The sequence below is a fragment of the Varanus komodoensis genome, unplaced genomic scaffold, assembly GCF_004798865.1.
Source record: "Varanus komodoensis strain SLA01 unplaced genomic scaffold, ASM479886v1 scaffold124, whole genome shotgun sequence".
NCBI classification, from domain to species: Eukaryota; Metazoa; Chordata; class Lepidosauria; order Squamata; family Varanidae; genus Varanus; species Varanus komodoensis.
In genome coordinates this window covers 16341-33322 of record NW_025335359.1, presented here as the reverse complement: position 1 = coordinate 33322, position 16982 = coordinate 16341, and the positions used below count along the sequence as shown (strand labels likewise).

General features: G+C 45.3%; 1 protein-coding gene across 1 annotated transcript in view; it reads left to right on the top strand.

The window, feature by feature from the left end:
* The first annotated feature begins 3809 nt into the window (after positions 1–3809).
* LOC123019421 (tetraspanin-1-like) overlaps positions 3810–16982 on the top strand; it is a 20534-nt gene continuing 7361 nt past the window's right edge. Inside the window, exons 1-4 of the mRNA XM_044422271.1 lie at positions 3810–3866; positions 12104–12310; positions 14125–14199; positions 16068–16175. Coding sequence (XP_044278206.1) covers positions 3810–3866; positions 12104–12310; positions 14125–14199; positions 16068–16175 — 447 coding nt within the window. The remainder of the gene's footprint in view (positions 3867–12103; positions 12311–14124; positions 14200–16067; positions 16176–16982) is intronic.

The window sequence follows — 16982 nt, the reverse complement described above, 5'->3', positions numbered from 1 at the left end:
CAAACAATCAGAAGACAACCTACCACCCTGATATGAAAAGACAAACTTTGGGCATTTGTAGTTCTGCATTTTAAACCAATTTAGACCATTATACCATCAAGTCTACAGGAATAAACCAAGTTTGTCTCTCTCACGTTGATGGTAAGCACATTTACTTGGAAATAATAACTGTTTTCTTGTAGAAAAGCATAGTGGGCTTTTAAACTAAAAACAATAAAATGATCCTCAGTAACCATGTATATGCCCAACCAGCCATTTATTTTGTATACCACCCAGCAGCAGAAGCTCTCTGGGATGTTCACAAAACACATTTAAAAAGAAAATAAAAGACCCCAAGAAAGTATACATTCCATTAAAAACATATTAAAATATCATTAAAAGTTTACAGTACCAATATTAAAGCTACATACTAAACAGGTTAAATAAGAACTTAAAGAAGAAAAAGCAAAGAAAAAAGAAGAAAATATTCAGATCTGTTTAACATCCAGCAGGCCCCAGAAGCTACTTGAATGCCCTGCAGTAGAAGATGCTTTCTCTGGTTACAAGCCATGCTTGCATTAGCAAATGTTTTTCAAACATAAGAGATATGGAAGGATGCTGTGGCAACCCACACACTCTCCAGAGCAGGGGTCTCAAACTCAACTTACCTGGGGGCAGTCTGGGTGAGGCTGGGCTGCATCAAGTATTCCACCACCGCGGCGGTGGTGGGCCGTTCATCCCACGTTGCTCCCGGAGGACGGCCCGGGCGCTGCCGGCGCTTTGAAGGCCGCAGGGCCCCTTCCCGGTGCCCTGCCCGGCCCGGCAATTGGCCCGCGGGCCGCGAGTTTGAGACCCCTGCTCCAGAGGGTCCTGGCATGCCTGTGTCTGCTGGTGTCAGGGCCTATCTGCAGTTTGTCTGCATCATATGCCACTCTCTGGGTGGTCATTTGGGAGTGGAGTCTGCAGGCTTTAGTATCAGGATCCAGCCCCACCTGTACCACTGCATCACCTGCCCCACATTTAAAGATGGAGGGGGGCAGGGGGAGGAATTAGAGCACCAAAAATGAGCAGCTGGGATGAAGATTGATTCTGATGTTCTCCTTTCCTCTTGCCTCTGTCCCATCACCCTTCAGCTTTTAAATGATTGGAACCAAAGTCTGAAAGCTTTCTCTCTGGCAGATGGCACCAGGCACAAGCCCCCAAAACTGTCCTGGTGCATATGAGGCTATTATAAAGTTAGATGGCCTCTCATCCTGGTCAATGCTCGGATGGGAAATTGCCTAGGAGCATTTGCACATGTGCACATAGGTACAGACACATGCTGCTGGCCCTGTGGCAGCAAAACAGAGCCTGCTGCTTGCCAGATGTGCTGGACTACAGCTACCATTTCCATAACTTGGGTGTGGATGATGAGTTTTGCAGTCCAACACATATGGTGGGTACCAGTTGGAGATAGCTCGTATAAGCATACCTGAACTGGAGTACCCTTCATTAGATTAACAAAGCCATTTTCATAGTATCCATATAGAATCCATCAAAGGGAGGTAGGGTGCTGTTAAGTCTGGAAAGAGGAAGTTTTGGTCAAAGCCAGCACTGGTACAGCAGCAAGCCAAGGATCCTGGGCAGGAATAGAGCAGCTAAGAGCTTCCCTCCTGGAGGGTTCTGAAAACAGAACTAACGTATTACTGGAGACCCAGGGAGGCTGCCTAAAAGGGCATCCTGTTTCATGTTCTTTCTCCCTCCTGTATCATATGGTTTCATTACTCCCATGTTGTAATGTCCTTCGTCCACCCATGTGATCTAACAGCATGGAAGAATGGAGGTATAACATAATGAGAAAGCTGTCTCCTTCCAGATGTTAACAACTGTTTCCATCATCCCTCATCATTGCCAGTGACCAATGGGAACTGGAGTCCAACAATATGTGGAGGACTATCTTGGGGTAAAAGAAGCTACATTGCATGGCTGGGGAGAATTTTATTTATCAAGACATCTTGATCTTTCTAATACGTATTTTAAAAATCCTGCTCCCAAAGCATCTTGTTGATCTTTCAGAGCATGTAGTTCTGCTCTAAAAGATTGTCAAAAAATGCCCACAGCTAAAGCTTCTCATGGAGGACAAGAAACCAAAGCCAGACAATTCCAGGAACAGATTAGCTGCGGTGGTGCTGCTAAGCAACAGCTTCAGCCTGTCTTCAGCAGCAGAGAAAACACTGCCCCAGGCTGATTCACGAAAGGATGCTGCTGGTAAAATGGCCCCCAAGTGACAAATGCATTCATTGTAGCTCAGTGGCAAGCTGTCCTCACCCCTCCAGAGACTGGAGTGATTTAGAGCAACACTAAAGTTATGGTTGGGAAATGTCACTGGGCTTGCCGATGTCCCAGTTTCAGGAGGCAGATCCTGGGTAAATCTAAACCAGCATGCCCTCATAGAATTATAGAATGGTGGAGCTGGGTCACAAGGGGCCACTTTTTAAATGTCTCCATCATGATGAAGCATGGGGCAGCTGTTTAATCTCACCATTTTGGACTGTTTGTATTTAAAGTAACACTGGGGCAAAATGAAAGAAATGCCTGGTTCTCTTTGGCCACCACATTGGTGGCAAACATCAGATGGGGGTGCAGAACCTTCAGCCTTCTCTGGGCCATGGCAGTTCCACAATCATCCAGTGGCCACACCCAGGTGTGATGGGGAGAGCTTGGCTCCCCCACCCCATTCTGATTCTCCACCCCTGCTTTAACAGGTAAGAATTACATCTCAGGCTCAGCCTGGCTAAATCTGCCCACAGGCTAAATGTGCATCCACAACCTGTTGAAGGTCTATCATTCAAAATCTTTCTGGGCTCAGTTTGAAATGAAATAAGTACCATGGAAAGAACCTGTAGTCAAATCTGGATCTTTTAGACACCAAGCATGTGTTTTGACCCTTGGCTCAGGGATCAGCAACTGGCAGTTCAGGGGGAAAGCCCATACCCTTGAAGGAGGATGTCTGGTTTCTCAGTTGCCAAGCCCATCCCCACCACCCCACTACCATTTTGCAAAGCAAAAGAGGGAGAAATTGGAGTGTCAGCAAATCATATGAGAAAGGAAAACCAGCCTCATCAAACAGATGAACACTTTCCCTCCCTGGTGGGGCCCATTCTTTCCCATCCCTGATGGGTGAAATATGCAGAACATAGGTGGACTTGATAGCAAGCTATGGAGGATAGAGGAAGGATTAGGAATAAAGTGTCCACCCATATACATTTTCAAAGCATATTGTCAGTAAAAGAAACTGCTGACCAGGAACTTAGCCCAAACCATCATAACCTTTGCAGTCTGTATCCTTTCTTTGGTCTCTTTGTTGGGTAAATTGCATCCAGTAATTTGTCTCCTGAGAGGACTTGTGTCATTTTGAAATTTGTCATTTCAAGAGGGAAGCAAAGACTCAATGTAGGCTCAAAACTAGTTTTTATTAACAGGCTTCAGCTGAACTGAGAAACAGCTGCCTTAAAAACAAAGCAGTCTTCACACCTTTGTGGCGCAGTTCAACAAACCTTTGTATCCCTGCTATCAGCTCCAGTTACCACCTTCTAATTGTGAACCTATCCAAAGGGGTCAATCGGTCAAGTTTCCTTATATGGTCAGCAAGCAGCCTAACTGGGCCTACCAGGTCATTTTACATGTTGTATAGCATAGGATATATCCTGTGGTCATTTTAGACTGATAACTGCTAGGCCACATTTAGCTAACATCTTCACCAGGGTGACAATTGGACAGGGACTGTGGTCAATGGCTAAGCATGGCATTTGCTGTTCTTTTGGCTTCACCCATGCTACAGGTGCAGAAAGATGGGTTGCTTCTCCTTCCTGAAGATCATGATGTTTGTGTTCAATGGTGTGATATTTGTGAGTATCCAATCTGTTAGATAATGTGAAAAAGTGGGGAGAGTGGGGCCAAATACAAACACAGAAACAGAGCGAGTCAGAAGGGGCCTCCCGGGCCATCTATGTTATGGAGTTACTATGCAAATACTGTGCTTTTAACTACCAAAGGTAATATTGCATTGCTTTATACTTCCTGCTTCCTGTTCTTACCTTTGACGTGGATGCAGTAATACAGGCCTTCATGACTCCTCAGACTAACAGCCTGCAGTGTCATCAGTTCTATACATGAAACATGGTGTCAGAAGTGACTTGAATCTGGACAGAGCCTCTTGTTTGGAGTGCAGCAGCCCTGGGACACAACACTGATTTGTGAGTTACAGCTTGAGACCGTTCATTGTGCATTTTCTGATACTGGAGGGCTGTGAGGCTTACTTACATAATGGCTGCTATGAATTGCATACCTCCTCCAGAGGGAATGAAAATCCATGGGGATTGTAGCAGCAACTGGGAAGCTTTCAGAGCTGAATTTGAGGATTATTCCCTGGCTACAGGGCTGAATGAGAAATCTGCAGCAGTGCAGGCAGCCACTCTGAGAGAAGTCATCGGCAGTGAATGCAGGCATGTGTATAAGCACAATCTGAACCTCTCAGCAGAGCAGCAGGAGAATGTTACAGCCATTCTGGATGCCCTAGAAGCTTATTTCAAACCTGCTAAAAATGTCATTTATGAAAGATATGTGTTTGGATGTTTGGATGCTGCAAACAAGAGGAGGGAGAATCTCTTGACAACTTCATTACAAGAAAAAGCAGCAACTTATAAATATGGCACCCTGAAAGATGAACTAATAAGGGACAACATTGTTCTTGGTATATCTAGTGAGAGCACACGCAGGTGTCTTCTAAGAGAACGCGATTTAACGCTAAACATAGCCATTGAAACGTGTTGTACAGCAGAGCTCACTGACAGACATCTGAAAGTGACGGAACAGGACAGACAGCACAAATGTTACAATGCAGCAATGGCACATAAGCAAACCGCAAAGACAGCAACACATGCTTAGCGCAAATGCTGCCAACTCTACAGCGTGCAAATATTGTGGGACTGTGCATCAAAGGATTAAAGAATAGTGTCCAGCATATGGGAAGTCTTGTAGGTCTTGTGGAAGAGCAAATCATTTCACTAAAGTTTGCTTGTCAAGTAAAAAACAGGTGTCATCTGGAAAATTACACGCTATGAAGGATGCGCCTGCATATGAGGAGGAGCCACATACCACTGAAGTGATATACAGCAGTAAATTAATTGGAGCTCTGCAATCCAGAGGAAAGAAATGGTTTGTCACTTTAATATTAAATAATAAGCCTCAATCCTGCCAGCTCGATTTGGGAGCAACATGTGACGTAATGTGCTTGAGAGACAAAATGATGTCAGCACTGGAAGCACCTCTACTGTCAAGTGACACCAAACTAAAGTTATACTCAGGTGAAATTATGAAATCTCTTGGACTGTTCAGGACGGAATGTATCGTACGTGGACTGACACACAAGCTAGAGTTCGAAATTGTGGATGCTTGCCAAAAGCCACTGTTATCTGGCTCAACCTGTGAGCGTCTTGGGCCGATGCATTTCTCCATCCCTGCAGAGCTCAATGCGATGGGCAATCAATTTAAAGGGCCCTTGACAAAACAACTGTTACTACAGCAATCTGGTGATGTTTTTACAGGGCCTGTTGAATCTGTTCCGGGGAAGTTCATTTTGACCTTGATGTGAGTGTCCCTCCAGTCCAATGTGCCAGTGGCCTTGAACCAGGCCGTTAAGGCACAGCTTGATCGGTATGAGGCTGATAGTCATTTTGCACCAGTGACTGAACCAACTGATTGGATTAGTAATATGGTGATTGTAAAGAAGCTTGATACGCTAAGGATATGCGTGTATCCCAAATTTTTGAACCAGGCACTGAAATGATCTCATTACATAATGCCAACTCTCTAGGATGTTTTGTACAAGCTGCCTAAAGCATGTTTGTTCACACTTGTTGATGCCCGGGATGCATTTTTACAGTGTAAGTTGGATACTGCAAGTAGCTACATGACAACCTTCTGGACTCCCTGGGGCAGGAAAAGGTGGCTTAAACTGCCTTTTGGAGTTTCAGTTGCACCAGAGGTGTATCAACGTAAACAACATGAACCATTGGCTGGACTTAAAGGTATTGAACCAATAGCTGATGACATACTTGTAGTTGGCTGTGGTGATACAGATGGAGAAACAGAGCAAGATAATGATTGCAAACTGCTGGACCCGATGAATCATTGTAGGCAAGTGAAACTGAGACTTGGCATGAAAAAACTGCAGTTCAAGATCAAAGAGGCCCACTTTCATGGTCATATCCTTTCATTGGAGGGTTTGAAGGCTGACCCAGAAAAAATCAGGGCCATACTGGATATGCCACAGCCAGAAAATGTGAAATCTCTGCAGTGCTTCATAGGATTTGTTACCTATTTGGCAAAGTTCCTACCATGTCTCTCAGAGGTTTGTGAGCCTTTGAGAAGACTTCTGGATAAGGATGCAGTTTGGCATTGGCTTCCTAAGCATGATAATGCAGTGCAGGAAATCAAACGTTTGGTCACGGATACACCTGTCCTTAAATACTATGAAGTTACAAAACCAGTAACTATTCAAAGTGACACAAGCAAAAGTGGACTTGGGTGTTGCCTGTTGCAAGCTGGACAGCCTATCACTTTTGCTTCAAGGGCACTGACCTCTACAGAGCAAAACTATGCACAACTCGAAAAGGAATGTCTGAGTATTGTGTTTGCCTACCAGGACTTTCACCACTACCTTTATGGTCGTGACAAGATCATGGCAGAAACTGACCATAAGCCTCTGATATCTATTTTCAAGAAACTGCTTTTGTGTGCACCTAAGCTCTTACAGAGCATGTTGCTCACGTTACAAAACTATTGTGTCAATGTGGTTTATAAACCTGGACCTGAAATGTACATCAGTGATGCTCTTAGCAGAGCTACTGCAGCAGGTGGTACATCTGAGTGTACACAACACACAGTTTGCAATGTTCAACAGGACCTGGATGTCCTGTCACAGATTAATAATTCAGACTATTTAAACATCATAGACCAGCGACTGCTTCAGATAAAACAGCACACAGAAATTGACGAGAGTTTGCAGGTACTTAAATCTGTTGTTCTGAATGGATGGCCAGATTCAAAGGAAGAGGTGCCATTAATTGTGAGAGAATACTGGACTTTCAGAGACAAAATCAGTATACAGCATGGCATTCTATATAAGGGGCCAAGAGTCGTCATTCCTAAATCTTTGAGATCGGAGATGTTGAAACTCAATCATGCCAGTCACATTGGAGGAGAAGCATGCTATAGGCAGGCACGAGATACCCTTTACTGGACCAACATGCAGAATGAGATTAGAGACTTTGTTAGTCGTTGTGCTTGTGCATACTCATTGCATGCTGAGCAAGAGAAAGAACCCATGATGTCACATGTGCTGCCCACCCGGCCTTGGCAAATTGTAAGTATGGATTTACTAAATTATACGGGGCAAGCTTTTCTACTAATTGTTGATCACTATTCTGACTTGTGGGAAATTGAGCTCCTTCCTGACCTGTCTGCTGAAACTACAATCAGGCATTGTAAAGTACAATTTGCACGTTATGGCCTACCAGATAGGGTAATCTCGGATAATGGACCCCAATTTGCAAGTGAGCAATTCAGAAGGTTCTCTACAGATTGGGGATTTGTGTATGTTACTTCATCCCCGCGGCACCCACAAGCTAATGGCAAAGCAGAATCAGCTGTAAAGATAGTGAAGAACCTTTTCAAGAAGTCCAAGTATGATGGTACTGACCTGTGGAAGGCCGTTCTACATTGGAGGATCACCCTGACCGAAGGCATGGACAGTAGTCCTGTACAGTGTTTGATGTCAAGGAGACTGAAGACTTCATTGCCTGTGGCCAACAAACTGTTTGAACCTTGTGCGGTTACAGGTGTTCTGGAGAAACTGCGACGGAGAAAACAAATCTCCAAACTGACATATGATATGTCTGCCAAAGACTTACCTGAACTAAGCAATGGAGAGCCAATCTGTGTGAAGCCACTTCCTGGTGACAGGACTGGTCGCTGGAGACTGGGTACCTGTGTTCAGAGGGTTGTCCCTCACTCTTATGTTGTGGATGTGGATGGCAGTCTCTACCGTCGTAATCAAGTGGATCTGCGAGTGGCAGAACAACCCACCTCACAAGCTTATGAGAGTCCTGCACATGATTCTCCGGAGGTGTTCAATGCCCCTAGTCCTGCTGGACCAAGTAAGCAATGTAGAGATAAGACTATTGTCATATCTGAAGGAAACAATGAGGATGAAATAATGTAACCGCACATACCACTAAGTTCTTTTGTGCCAAACACACCAGTCAGGAAAAAGGACAGTTTGTTATCAACACCTTCTGGAGTTAAACAGTTTTCACCAGGCAAAATCCCTGTGGCCTTGTGAAGCGGCCGAGTTTCAAGACTTCTAGATAGGCTACAGATTAAGTCTATCTATTAGTAACACAGTATGTTGTGTTTAAGATTGTTCGGGATCTGTTTTTAGGTTAATTGTTTATACACTGTTGAATTATATGTTAAAAAGGTGAGATATTATGGAGTTTCTATGCAAATACTGTGCTTTTAACTATCAATGGTAATATTGCATTGCTTTATACTTCCTGTTCTTACCTTTGACCTGGATGCAGTAATACAGACCTTCATGACTTCTCAGACTAACAGCCTGCAGTGTCATCAGTTCTATACATGAAACAATCTAGTCTGACCCCCGGCTCCAGCCAGCTCCGCTCACAACATGCCCCCCATGGGCATGTCTGGCCTATCTTTGAACACCCTCACCGATGGGGCCTCAACCACCTCCCGTGGAAGCCCATTCCATACCCTTGGGGTCCTAACTGTCAGGAAGTGCTTCCTGGAATCTAAACGGAACCTTGGTTCCCTGAGCTTTGCTCCATTGCAGCACGTCCTGCCTTCCTCTGCAGGGGAGAACAGGTCTCTACCCACATCCATGTGACATCCCCTCACATACCTGTATGTCGCCAACAGAGCCCCTCTGAGTCTCCTCCAGGCTGAAGAGACACAGTTCCCTCAGTCTTGCCTCATATGGCATCCCCTGCAAACTGGCCACCAACCTTGTGGCCCTACGCTGCACTGACTCTAACCTGGCTATATCCTTCCTGTAATGAGGGGCCCAAAATTGAACACAATACTCCAGTTGCAGGCACACCAGAGTTGTACAGAGTGGTAGTAATACCTCTCTCAATCTAGAAGCCACACTTCTGGCTATGCAACTAAGGGTGGTGTTCGCCTTCTTGACCACTGCATCACACTGCTGACTCATGTTTACCCTGTAGTCAACCAGCACCCCAAGGTTCCTTTCAGAAGTGCAGCTCTCCAGCCACTTGTCCCTTAATCTGTACTTAAGACATACATTCCTATGCCCCAAATGCAAGATCTTGCACTCATCCACATTGAACGCCATCCTGCTGTCTCCTGCCCACTTCCATAGATTGTCCAGATCCTTTTGGATCTGGAGTATCTGCTCCTCAGTTGGGGCCACTGCCCCAGTTTTAGTATCGTCTGCAAATATGATCAGCAGACTGGTCACCCCTTCTTCCATGTGTCAGTGAGAAGATTAAACAGGATCAGCCCCAGAACAGAGCCCTGGGGGACCCTGCTTGTCACTGGCCACTATCCAGATGATTTCCCACTAATCGTTACCCTCTGCTTTCTGTCAGTCAACCATGCCCTAATCCATTGGACAGTGCATTGGTCTATCCCAAAACTCCTCAGTTTCTCAACCAGGATATCATGGGGCACTTTGTCAAAGGCCTTGCTGAAATCCAGGTAAACCACATCCACTGCATCACCTCCATCTAGCCACCTCAAAACCTTGTCAGAGAATTCCACAAGGTTTGTCTGGCAGGACCTGTTTTTGCAGAAACTGTGTTGTGTGGCCGCCAGCCTCCCTTCCCTATCTAGCATCACTAGATCTCTCGCTATTTTGAGCCTTTCCATTGATTTTCCTACAATGGACATAAGGATAACTGGTCTGTAATTCCCCATGTCCCTTCTACTACCCTTTTTGAAAATTGGGACCACTGACGCCATGCTCCAGTGCTCTGGAACTTCACCCGTTCTTCACGAGGCCTCAAAAATGGATGCCAGTGGGTGTGAGAGAACTCCTGCCAACTCTTGGAAGTACTCTCGGGTGTAACATGTCAGGGCCTGGCACCTTTGTAATGTCCAATGCCCTGAGGAGCCCCTCGAGTTTTAGGGGGGTGACTCTAATGTGTGCCCCTAAGTCCCTGGCCTCAACTAATCTCCCATGTGGATTTCCCCTGTCCTGCTATGGCAAAATAGTCATTTAGCATCTGTGCCTGTTCCCTTGTATCAATCACTGGATCTCCTTTCTCCTTATTTAGTGGTCCCACTACTTGTCTCCCCTTCCTCTTCCTATTCACATGGTGATAGGAGCTCTTTTTGTTGCTCTTGATATTCTTTGCATGAAAGAACAAATTTGTAAACTTGCCCTGCCCCAAAAGGGTCCAAGATGATGCAGAAGGTTAAAGGTGATGTGGGCTTCACTTGATGAAAATACTTGAACTGAACATGTTTTTATTAAACCTTTCATGATTTTTGGGGCAGAGCTATACATTGCAAAATAAAACCCACATCTCTCTTGCAATGTGTGAATGTTCACTGGTAACATAGAAGTAGTTTACACTTCCCTCTTATCCCACACCCTCAGTTCTCCCCCCCCCCCCACACACACACACACTTCAAGTATTATCATATTGATCTCTCCTCACCAACACACACTGGACTGCAAGACAAGAAAGATGGTTTGACTGTCAGGGAAACTCAAGCATGAATATTTGCAACAAAGGACTAGAAATGGAAGCGCCCTATAGTTTCCCTAGCACAGGGGTCGGCAACCTTAAACACTCAAAAAGCTATTTGGAGCCGTTTCCCACAGAAAACACCGGGAGCCGGGAGACATCTAAAATGAAGATAACACTGCGTATATCATTTTTTACCTTTATGCTATGTATAAAAAAAACTATAGTGTGTTGCATTTATGAAATCAATGAATGATTCTTTTATATAATCTCCATCTGTGAACAGCTTCCCATGCCTATTTCCTGAGCGGCCACAAAATTAGCATATGTAGTTGAATTTGCAGACTTAATCCACTTCTTGAAATGATTTTTGGTCAGATCAATCTTCCATATCAGTTCCGAAATGGCTTTTTTTCTCTCATCTCCATCCGGATATTTTTCAGCAAAGGTTGTGTGTTTATTCTGGAAATGTCTTGCAACGTTCGACTTTTTGTTTTTTACCAATTTCTCACCACATATTAAGCATACTGGTAAACTAATCTCATCAGCAGTGAAAGCAAATGCCCACATACCATTAAACGTTTTTTCTTCTAAAACTTTTCTTTTCTTGGATTTATCTATGGGTGACCTACCGGGGGTCAAAAAGCTCAATAAATCGCATGCCAGTGTCGCACACTGGTGGTTGTGATGCATATTTTGAGCGACAGGGAGCCTCAGCAGAGGGATGAAAGAGCCACATGTGGCTCCGGAGCCACAGGTTGCTGACCCCTGCCCTGGCCTGTATGCAGGTTGACTGGCAGACAAGTAGCTCCATTCTCAATATAACATGTAGTTATCAACTGCTAGATGCACAGTGAATGCAAGACTGTCTTGTTCCAATGAGCTTTTAATGGATTTTAATATTGTTTTCTGTTTTGTTTTAAAGGAGGTCTCCAGTCCTGTTTCATCTGCTTTGTTTACTTCCTTCCCTTTCATAAGTGAACTTCTCTGAATGGTGTACAGTAAAACAACACATAATAAGAATGCTGTGATGTATTGCTTTTTCTATTGCTTTATCACTGCTGTTTGATGTTGAATTGGGTATTACCTTGAGTGTCCATTGGGTGGAGGGGGTGATTTAGAAATACCCCATTTCTGTTGAATAGACAAACAAACAAACAAGAGTTCCATTCTCAGAAGTGGACTATTGATGAGGACAAACTCCTCTTCTTAATGAGGGCTGGGGAAGATTATCATCTTCTGGATAAAAGTCAGAAGAATTCTAGGGCTTTCACTGCAGAATTGAGACTTGGTTCTCATGGAGAAATAGAAACTTCTGACTCCTCTTCTTTCCTTTGTCCACCCAGCTGGGGGGCCTGGCTTTGCTCGGAGTTGGCATCTGGGTGAAGATAGATAGCAGTTCCTTTGTGAAGGTCCTGGGAACAGTAACTCCACAGTTGATGCAGCTGGTCCATGCGGGCTATCTGTGCATGGGAGTTGGTGCCTTTCTCATCCTCATGGGCTTCACGGGATGCTGCGGGGCCATAAAGGAAAGTAAATGCCTGCTTCTACTGGTAGGTGCCCTAAATATCTTGCCCCAGGCCAGACTCTGGCATCATGGAGTTGCTTAGTATCAGGGTTTATACAGGGCTTGTGCACTTTCTGACTCTGGACCATGTCCCAAGAATTGGACATCAACTTTCTGAGTACCTTTGAGCCACTCACAGCCTAGAGGAACCTGCTCCCCAACAATGAGGTTGGACTACCTTGGTGATGCTGACTAGGGTTCATGGGAGTTGGAGTCTAAGGACATTTGGAGGGCCACAAATTCCCCAGCCCAGATCTACTCCAACATATGTCAAAGCACCTGAACAGTGTTTCTTCCTTAGTGCATCTGTTTAAGAGGCTCCTCCAGCTTAGAGTGGTGGATTGAAAGATCTAATGCCCCTGTCTTGGGAAGCAGGGTGTTTGCCAAGAAATACCTGGGGATTTGAGCAAAGTATCTTCGGGGATGGTATTGCTCTCTCCATTCCCTGGTAGCCACACAGCAAGCATGACTGGAATGGAAAAACATTGGCTAATATGGATGCTGCAGCAGAACCTGATTTATTCCAGAAGAAGAAGGGCCTCATGAGAACAAACCCACAGACCTGAAGGCATTCAAACCTTACTGTTCCAGTACTGCTGGTTTTCTGATAGCAGACCTGTTATTTTGCCAGTTTCTACCATCGCATAGGAAGAAATGCTCCCGGCATACTACAGTGCCACCAGTATGTAAGACAGGCAGCTCTGCATATGTGGCATGACTTTGGTGATGTTAAGGACCACCCAGATGCCATTTTGATGGTGTTCTTTTTCAATTTTGTGCATAAAATTTTCTTTGGACCCTGATACCATATTTTTACCCAAATTGTTTGCTTGACTTTCATTTTCAGATCATTCCCCCTCTTAATATGCTTAATCCCCTGCATATTTCCATGTTGCAAATGTGAAATGAGCCATATAGAATTGAGTTATTCCTTTGATTTTCATGTTGTCCTTTACTACTAGAGCCTTAAATTGTGTTAATGGATGTAATATTTGTGCCTTTATGGTTAGGCTATTAGAAAAATGAAAAAAGCATTTGATTTCACTTTAATTTAACTTCTTGCAGTTGAGTTGTGCTTTGTGTTCCTGTTTTAGGGGTTAACTCCATGCATATACAGTGGTACCTTGGCTCACAAACTTAATCCATTCCAGGACTCTGGTCGTGACTCAAACTGGTCGTGACCCAAGTTAAATTTCCCCATAAGGTTCAATGTAAATAAGGTTAATCTGTTGTGTAACTATTTTTTTAATCAGAAAAATGTAAAGCAAAGTGACAAAGAACAATAAAGATCGTGGTCATCTTCCCCCCACACCCCAAGCTAGAGTGCTATCTCCCCGCCCCCTCAGCACGACCGGGATCGTGCCCATCATCGCTTCACACACGTCATCCCTGCGTGCTGGAGGGGGAGAGACGGGTGAGATCACGGGCGCGCTCGGGAGAAGGGCAGTTACACTCCTGCAGGAAAGACGGGCGTGATCTCGGGGATCTCCTCCCCACCCCCAGCACAATCGCGGCCATCTCTCCGCTGGGGGGGGGGGGAGATGGCCATGATCGTGGCTGCCACCCAATGCAGAGTTTGCGACCTAAGTCAATATTTTTATGATTTTTTTCTTCACGACTTGATTTGGTCATGAACTGAGGCATTTGTGAGCCAAGGTACCACTGTATTATCCTTTATAAGCCTTTTAATCCCCATAATTGGGGTTGCTTATGATCGTTTTTGTTGTAAAATAGCAGCAGCCCTTTTGTAGCTCTGGCTGTTGCTGGTTGCAGACACACCTTCCCTGTCTTTGTTTTCAGTTCTTTGCAGTCACACTGATTCTCTTCGCAGTGGAATTAGCAGGTGCTGCTGTGGTGCTGGCTTTCTGCTCTGTGGTAAGTCACCGCCGCATGTGGAAACGGGGGCTTCTGCAATCCACATTTTGCAGCAAGAGGAACTTTGACTAGGAACCCAAACCAGGAGCTTCACACAGGATACAAAATGCAATGGTGGATTTTTAAAAACTGTTCTAAGTCTACCTTGTCATCTGAACCCCGTCAAGTTATTTTAGCGTGACATGTTTGGGGAAACCGCAAACAGAATAATTGTCTGTTCTATGGTTTCTTGATATCAGAATGGCTTGTGATGTCATGCAAACCAGAAAGCACATCTTGTCATGGTACTGAGGCTGGACCCGTGTAGCCACATGGCAAGAAGGCCTGCTGCTGACCAGAGAGTGCCATGGACAGCTCCTGTTTGGTGGAACTGTCAGATGTGTCCCTGCTCCTTCTGCCTCCTGCTGTAAAGAGCTTCTTTGGGGCAGGAGCACTACGGGAAGAGCAGTGCTGCTCAGTTTCTCCCACCATTGCTCCAATGCAAGAGGGAGCACTATGAGTCCACTGGGCAGGGGTGTGCCAGATTTGGGGCTACATGGCACAATGGATCCCCCCATGCCTCCCCTCTTGAATGAGCAGCAAGGGTAGAAACAGCCAGGCAGTGGTGGCAGTAGTGCCTGGTTGGAAACTGCATGCCAGAGCAGATTCCCCTGTGCTGCCCCTTTGCCTGTGCCAGAGTGAAGGCCCTTGCATGTGCAAGTGAGCCAGCAGTGGGGGTGAGAAGCAGCTGGGTGGCAGCACCCTGTTGGGGGCTGTGTGCTGCAGAGGATTCCTCCACTGCTCCCCTTCCTCACCCTGGCTTGCCAAGGAGGAGTCCCAACCCAGTGCCCACACTGAAGAACACCTCTTTGGCAAGCCAGAGTGCCTTCCAGGTGCTTCTTCCCCATGCCACTGGCTACATTGTGCATGGAGGACTTTGGTGGCTTTTCCACTGAAGAGTTGGGTTTGCAATTTGGGTGTCCTCTTGGGTTTGATCCTTAACTTGCAGTGCCAGGTTTGGGCAGCAGCAGTGCATTTACCCTGCTGAGACTACTGTGCCAGCTGTGCCCTTTCTTGCAAAGGTCTCAACTGCCCATGGAGATACATGCCTGGGTAGCATCACATTACTGCTACTCTAATGCCTTCTGCATGGGGATAACCTAAGGAGTGCTTAGAAACTTCAGCTGATCCAGAATGTTATGGGGAGACTGGAGCAGGACTGCTTCCCCTCACTGGCTACTAGTCTGTTTACAGGCACAATTCATGCAAAGTGCCGGCTGTGACCTGCAAAGCCCAATATGACTTGGGACAGGCTGTTTGAAAGCTCCTGTATGAGCCTGCAGATTTTAAGGTCTTCCGTGGGAGCCTCTCTCTTGGATGCACCGCCATCAGAGGTGCATCTGGTGGGGACGTGAGAAAGAGCCTTCTTGGTGGGTGCTCCCAGGCTCAGGAACTCCCAGCTCCCTTCATTAACCTTCTCCCAGCATTTCCACTCAGACTAGCCTTTGACAATTAGGCTGGGTTTCTGTTAAAGGGGCTTCTGAGTGGGTGGGTTTTACTATGACCACTATCATTATTGATATATTGTTGTTTTTATATATTTTGTATCTTACTAAGATTAGCCTTGAGTACTTTTATTTGGCAAAAAGGCAGGATACATAAACACATACAAATTCAGCAACAGAGAAGAGGTTTTCACTGGTGACAGACAGGAAGCACAATCGAATACATATTTAGGCAGAAAAAAAGGCCTGTCTTTGCTGAGGAATGCTGGGACCTGTGTGATATATGATACATAATAATTGTATACAATACTATGATATAAATGTTGGCCGGTGACATAAAATCCTGTGGAGTTTTGAGTTACCCATTCTTTCTCTTGGATCCAGGCTGATATATTTGTTGACTACTTGAAAAACTGGGCCACAAACTCCTTAAAAGTGGACTATGGGAGACAAGAGGACATCACAGCCATTTGGGACGCTACAATGAAAGAGGTGACTGAATTTTTAAGGTGCTGTAAGTTATGCTCTGACTGGTACCCAAGGCACTTCTGAGCTTTGCATGACATGCTTGTGGAGGGGCTGTCACTCCTTTTGTCTCCCTCTTACTTCAGCAGTCAGCTTAGACTTGGGACAGGCAAGCCTTTTGGGACTATGGCAACCTGAGAAACTATTGCAGACGCCATGACAAAATGGCCACTGTGGGAGGTGCAGCTAGTCACAAAAGGCTATCCAAAAGATTGGGCACCATGCAGAGGCACACAAGTCTTCTTTGGACTCACTGTTTCCAGAAATAAGCAAAAGTAAACTGTGCATACATAATTCACTTGGATGAGAAAGCCCAGCTTTCAGGAAGATGTGTTGATTAAAAAATTAAAAAGGGAAGTGTTAGGACACCTTGGTGGGCACCAAGGAAGGGGAGCATTGCTGCCCATAGGAACCCTGTTGCCTGCCCCTATTCAGACTGCTGGAGTAACTTAACTCCTAGTTTAAGTAGATAAAGAGTTGTGCTGCTTATTGCTGGGGCAGGCAAAAGGCAAATGGGGATCTGCTGATAGTTATCTGAGTGATATGCAGTTGATGGACACTTCCAGGATTTGTATTGCCTTCACTTGCAGGAGACCCTTCAATCCCTGTATGGTCCCACATTGCACCCCACATGCCTTCCAGATGAATTTAGAGAAAGTCTAAATTCATTTTTGGAAATGGCTGATCAACAATGTGCTGTAGTTTTCAATCTGAACAATCTTTTTTCTTACTGGTTTCTGAAATGCCTTGGCACATATGCACACTAAATAGATC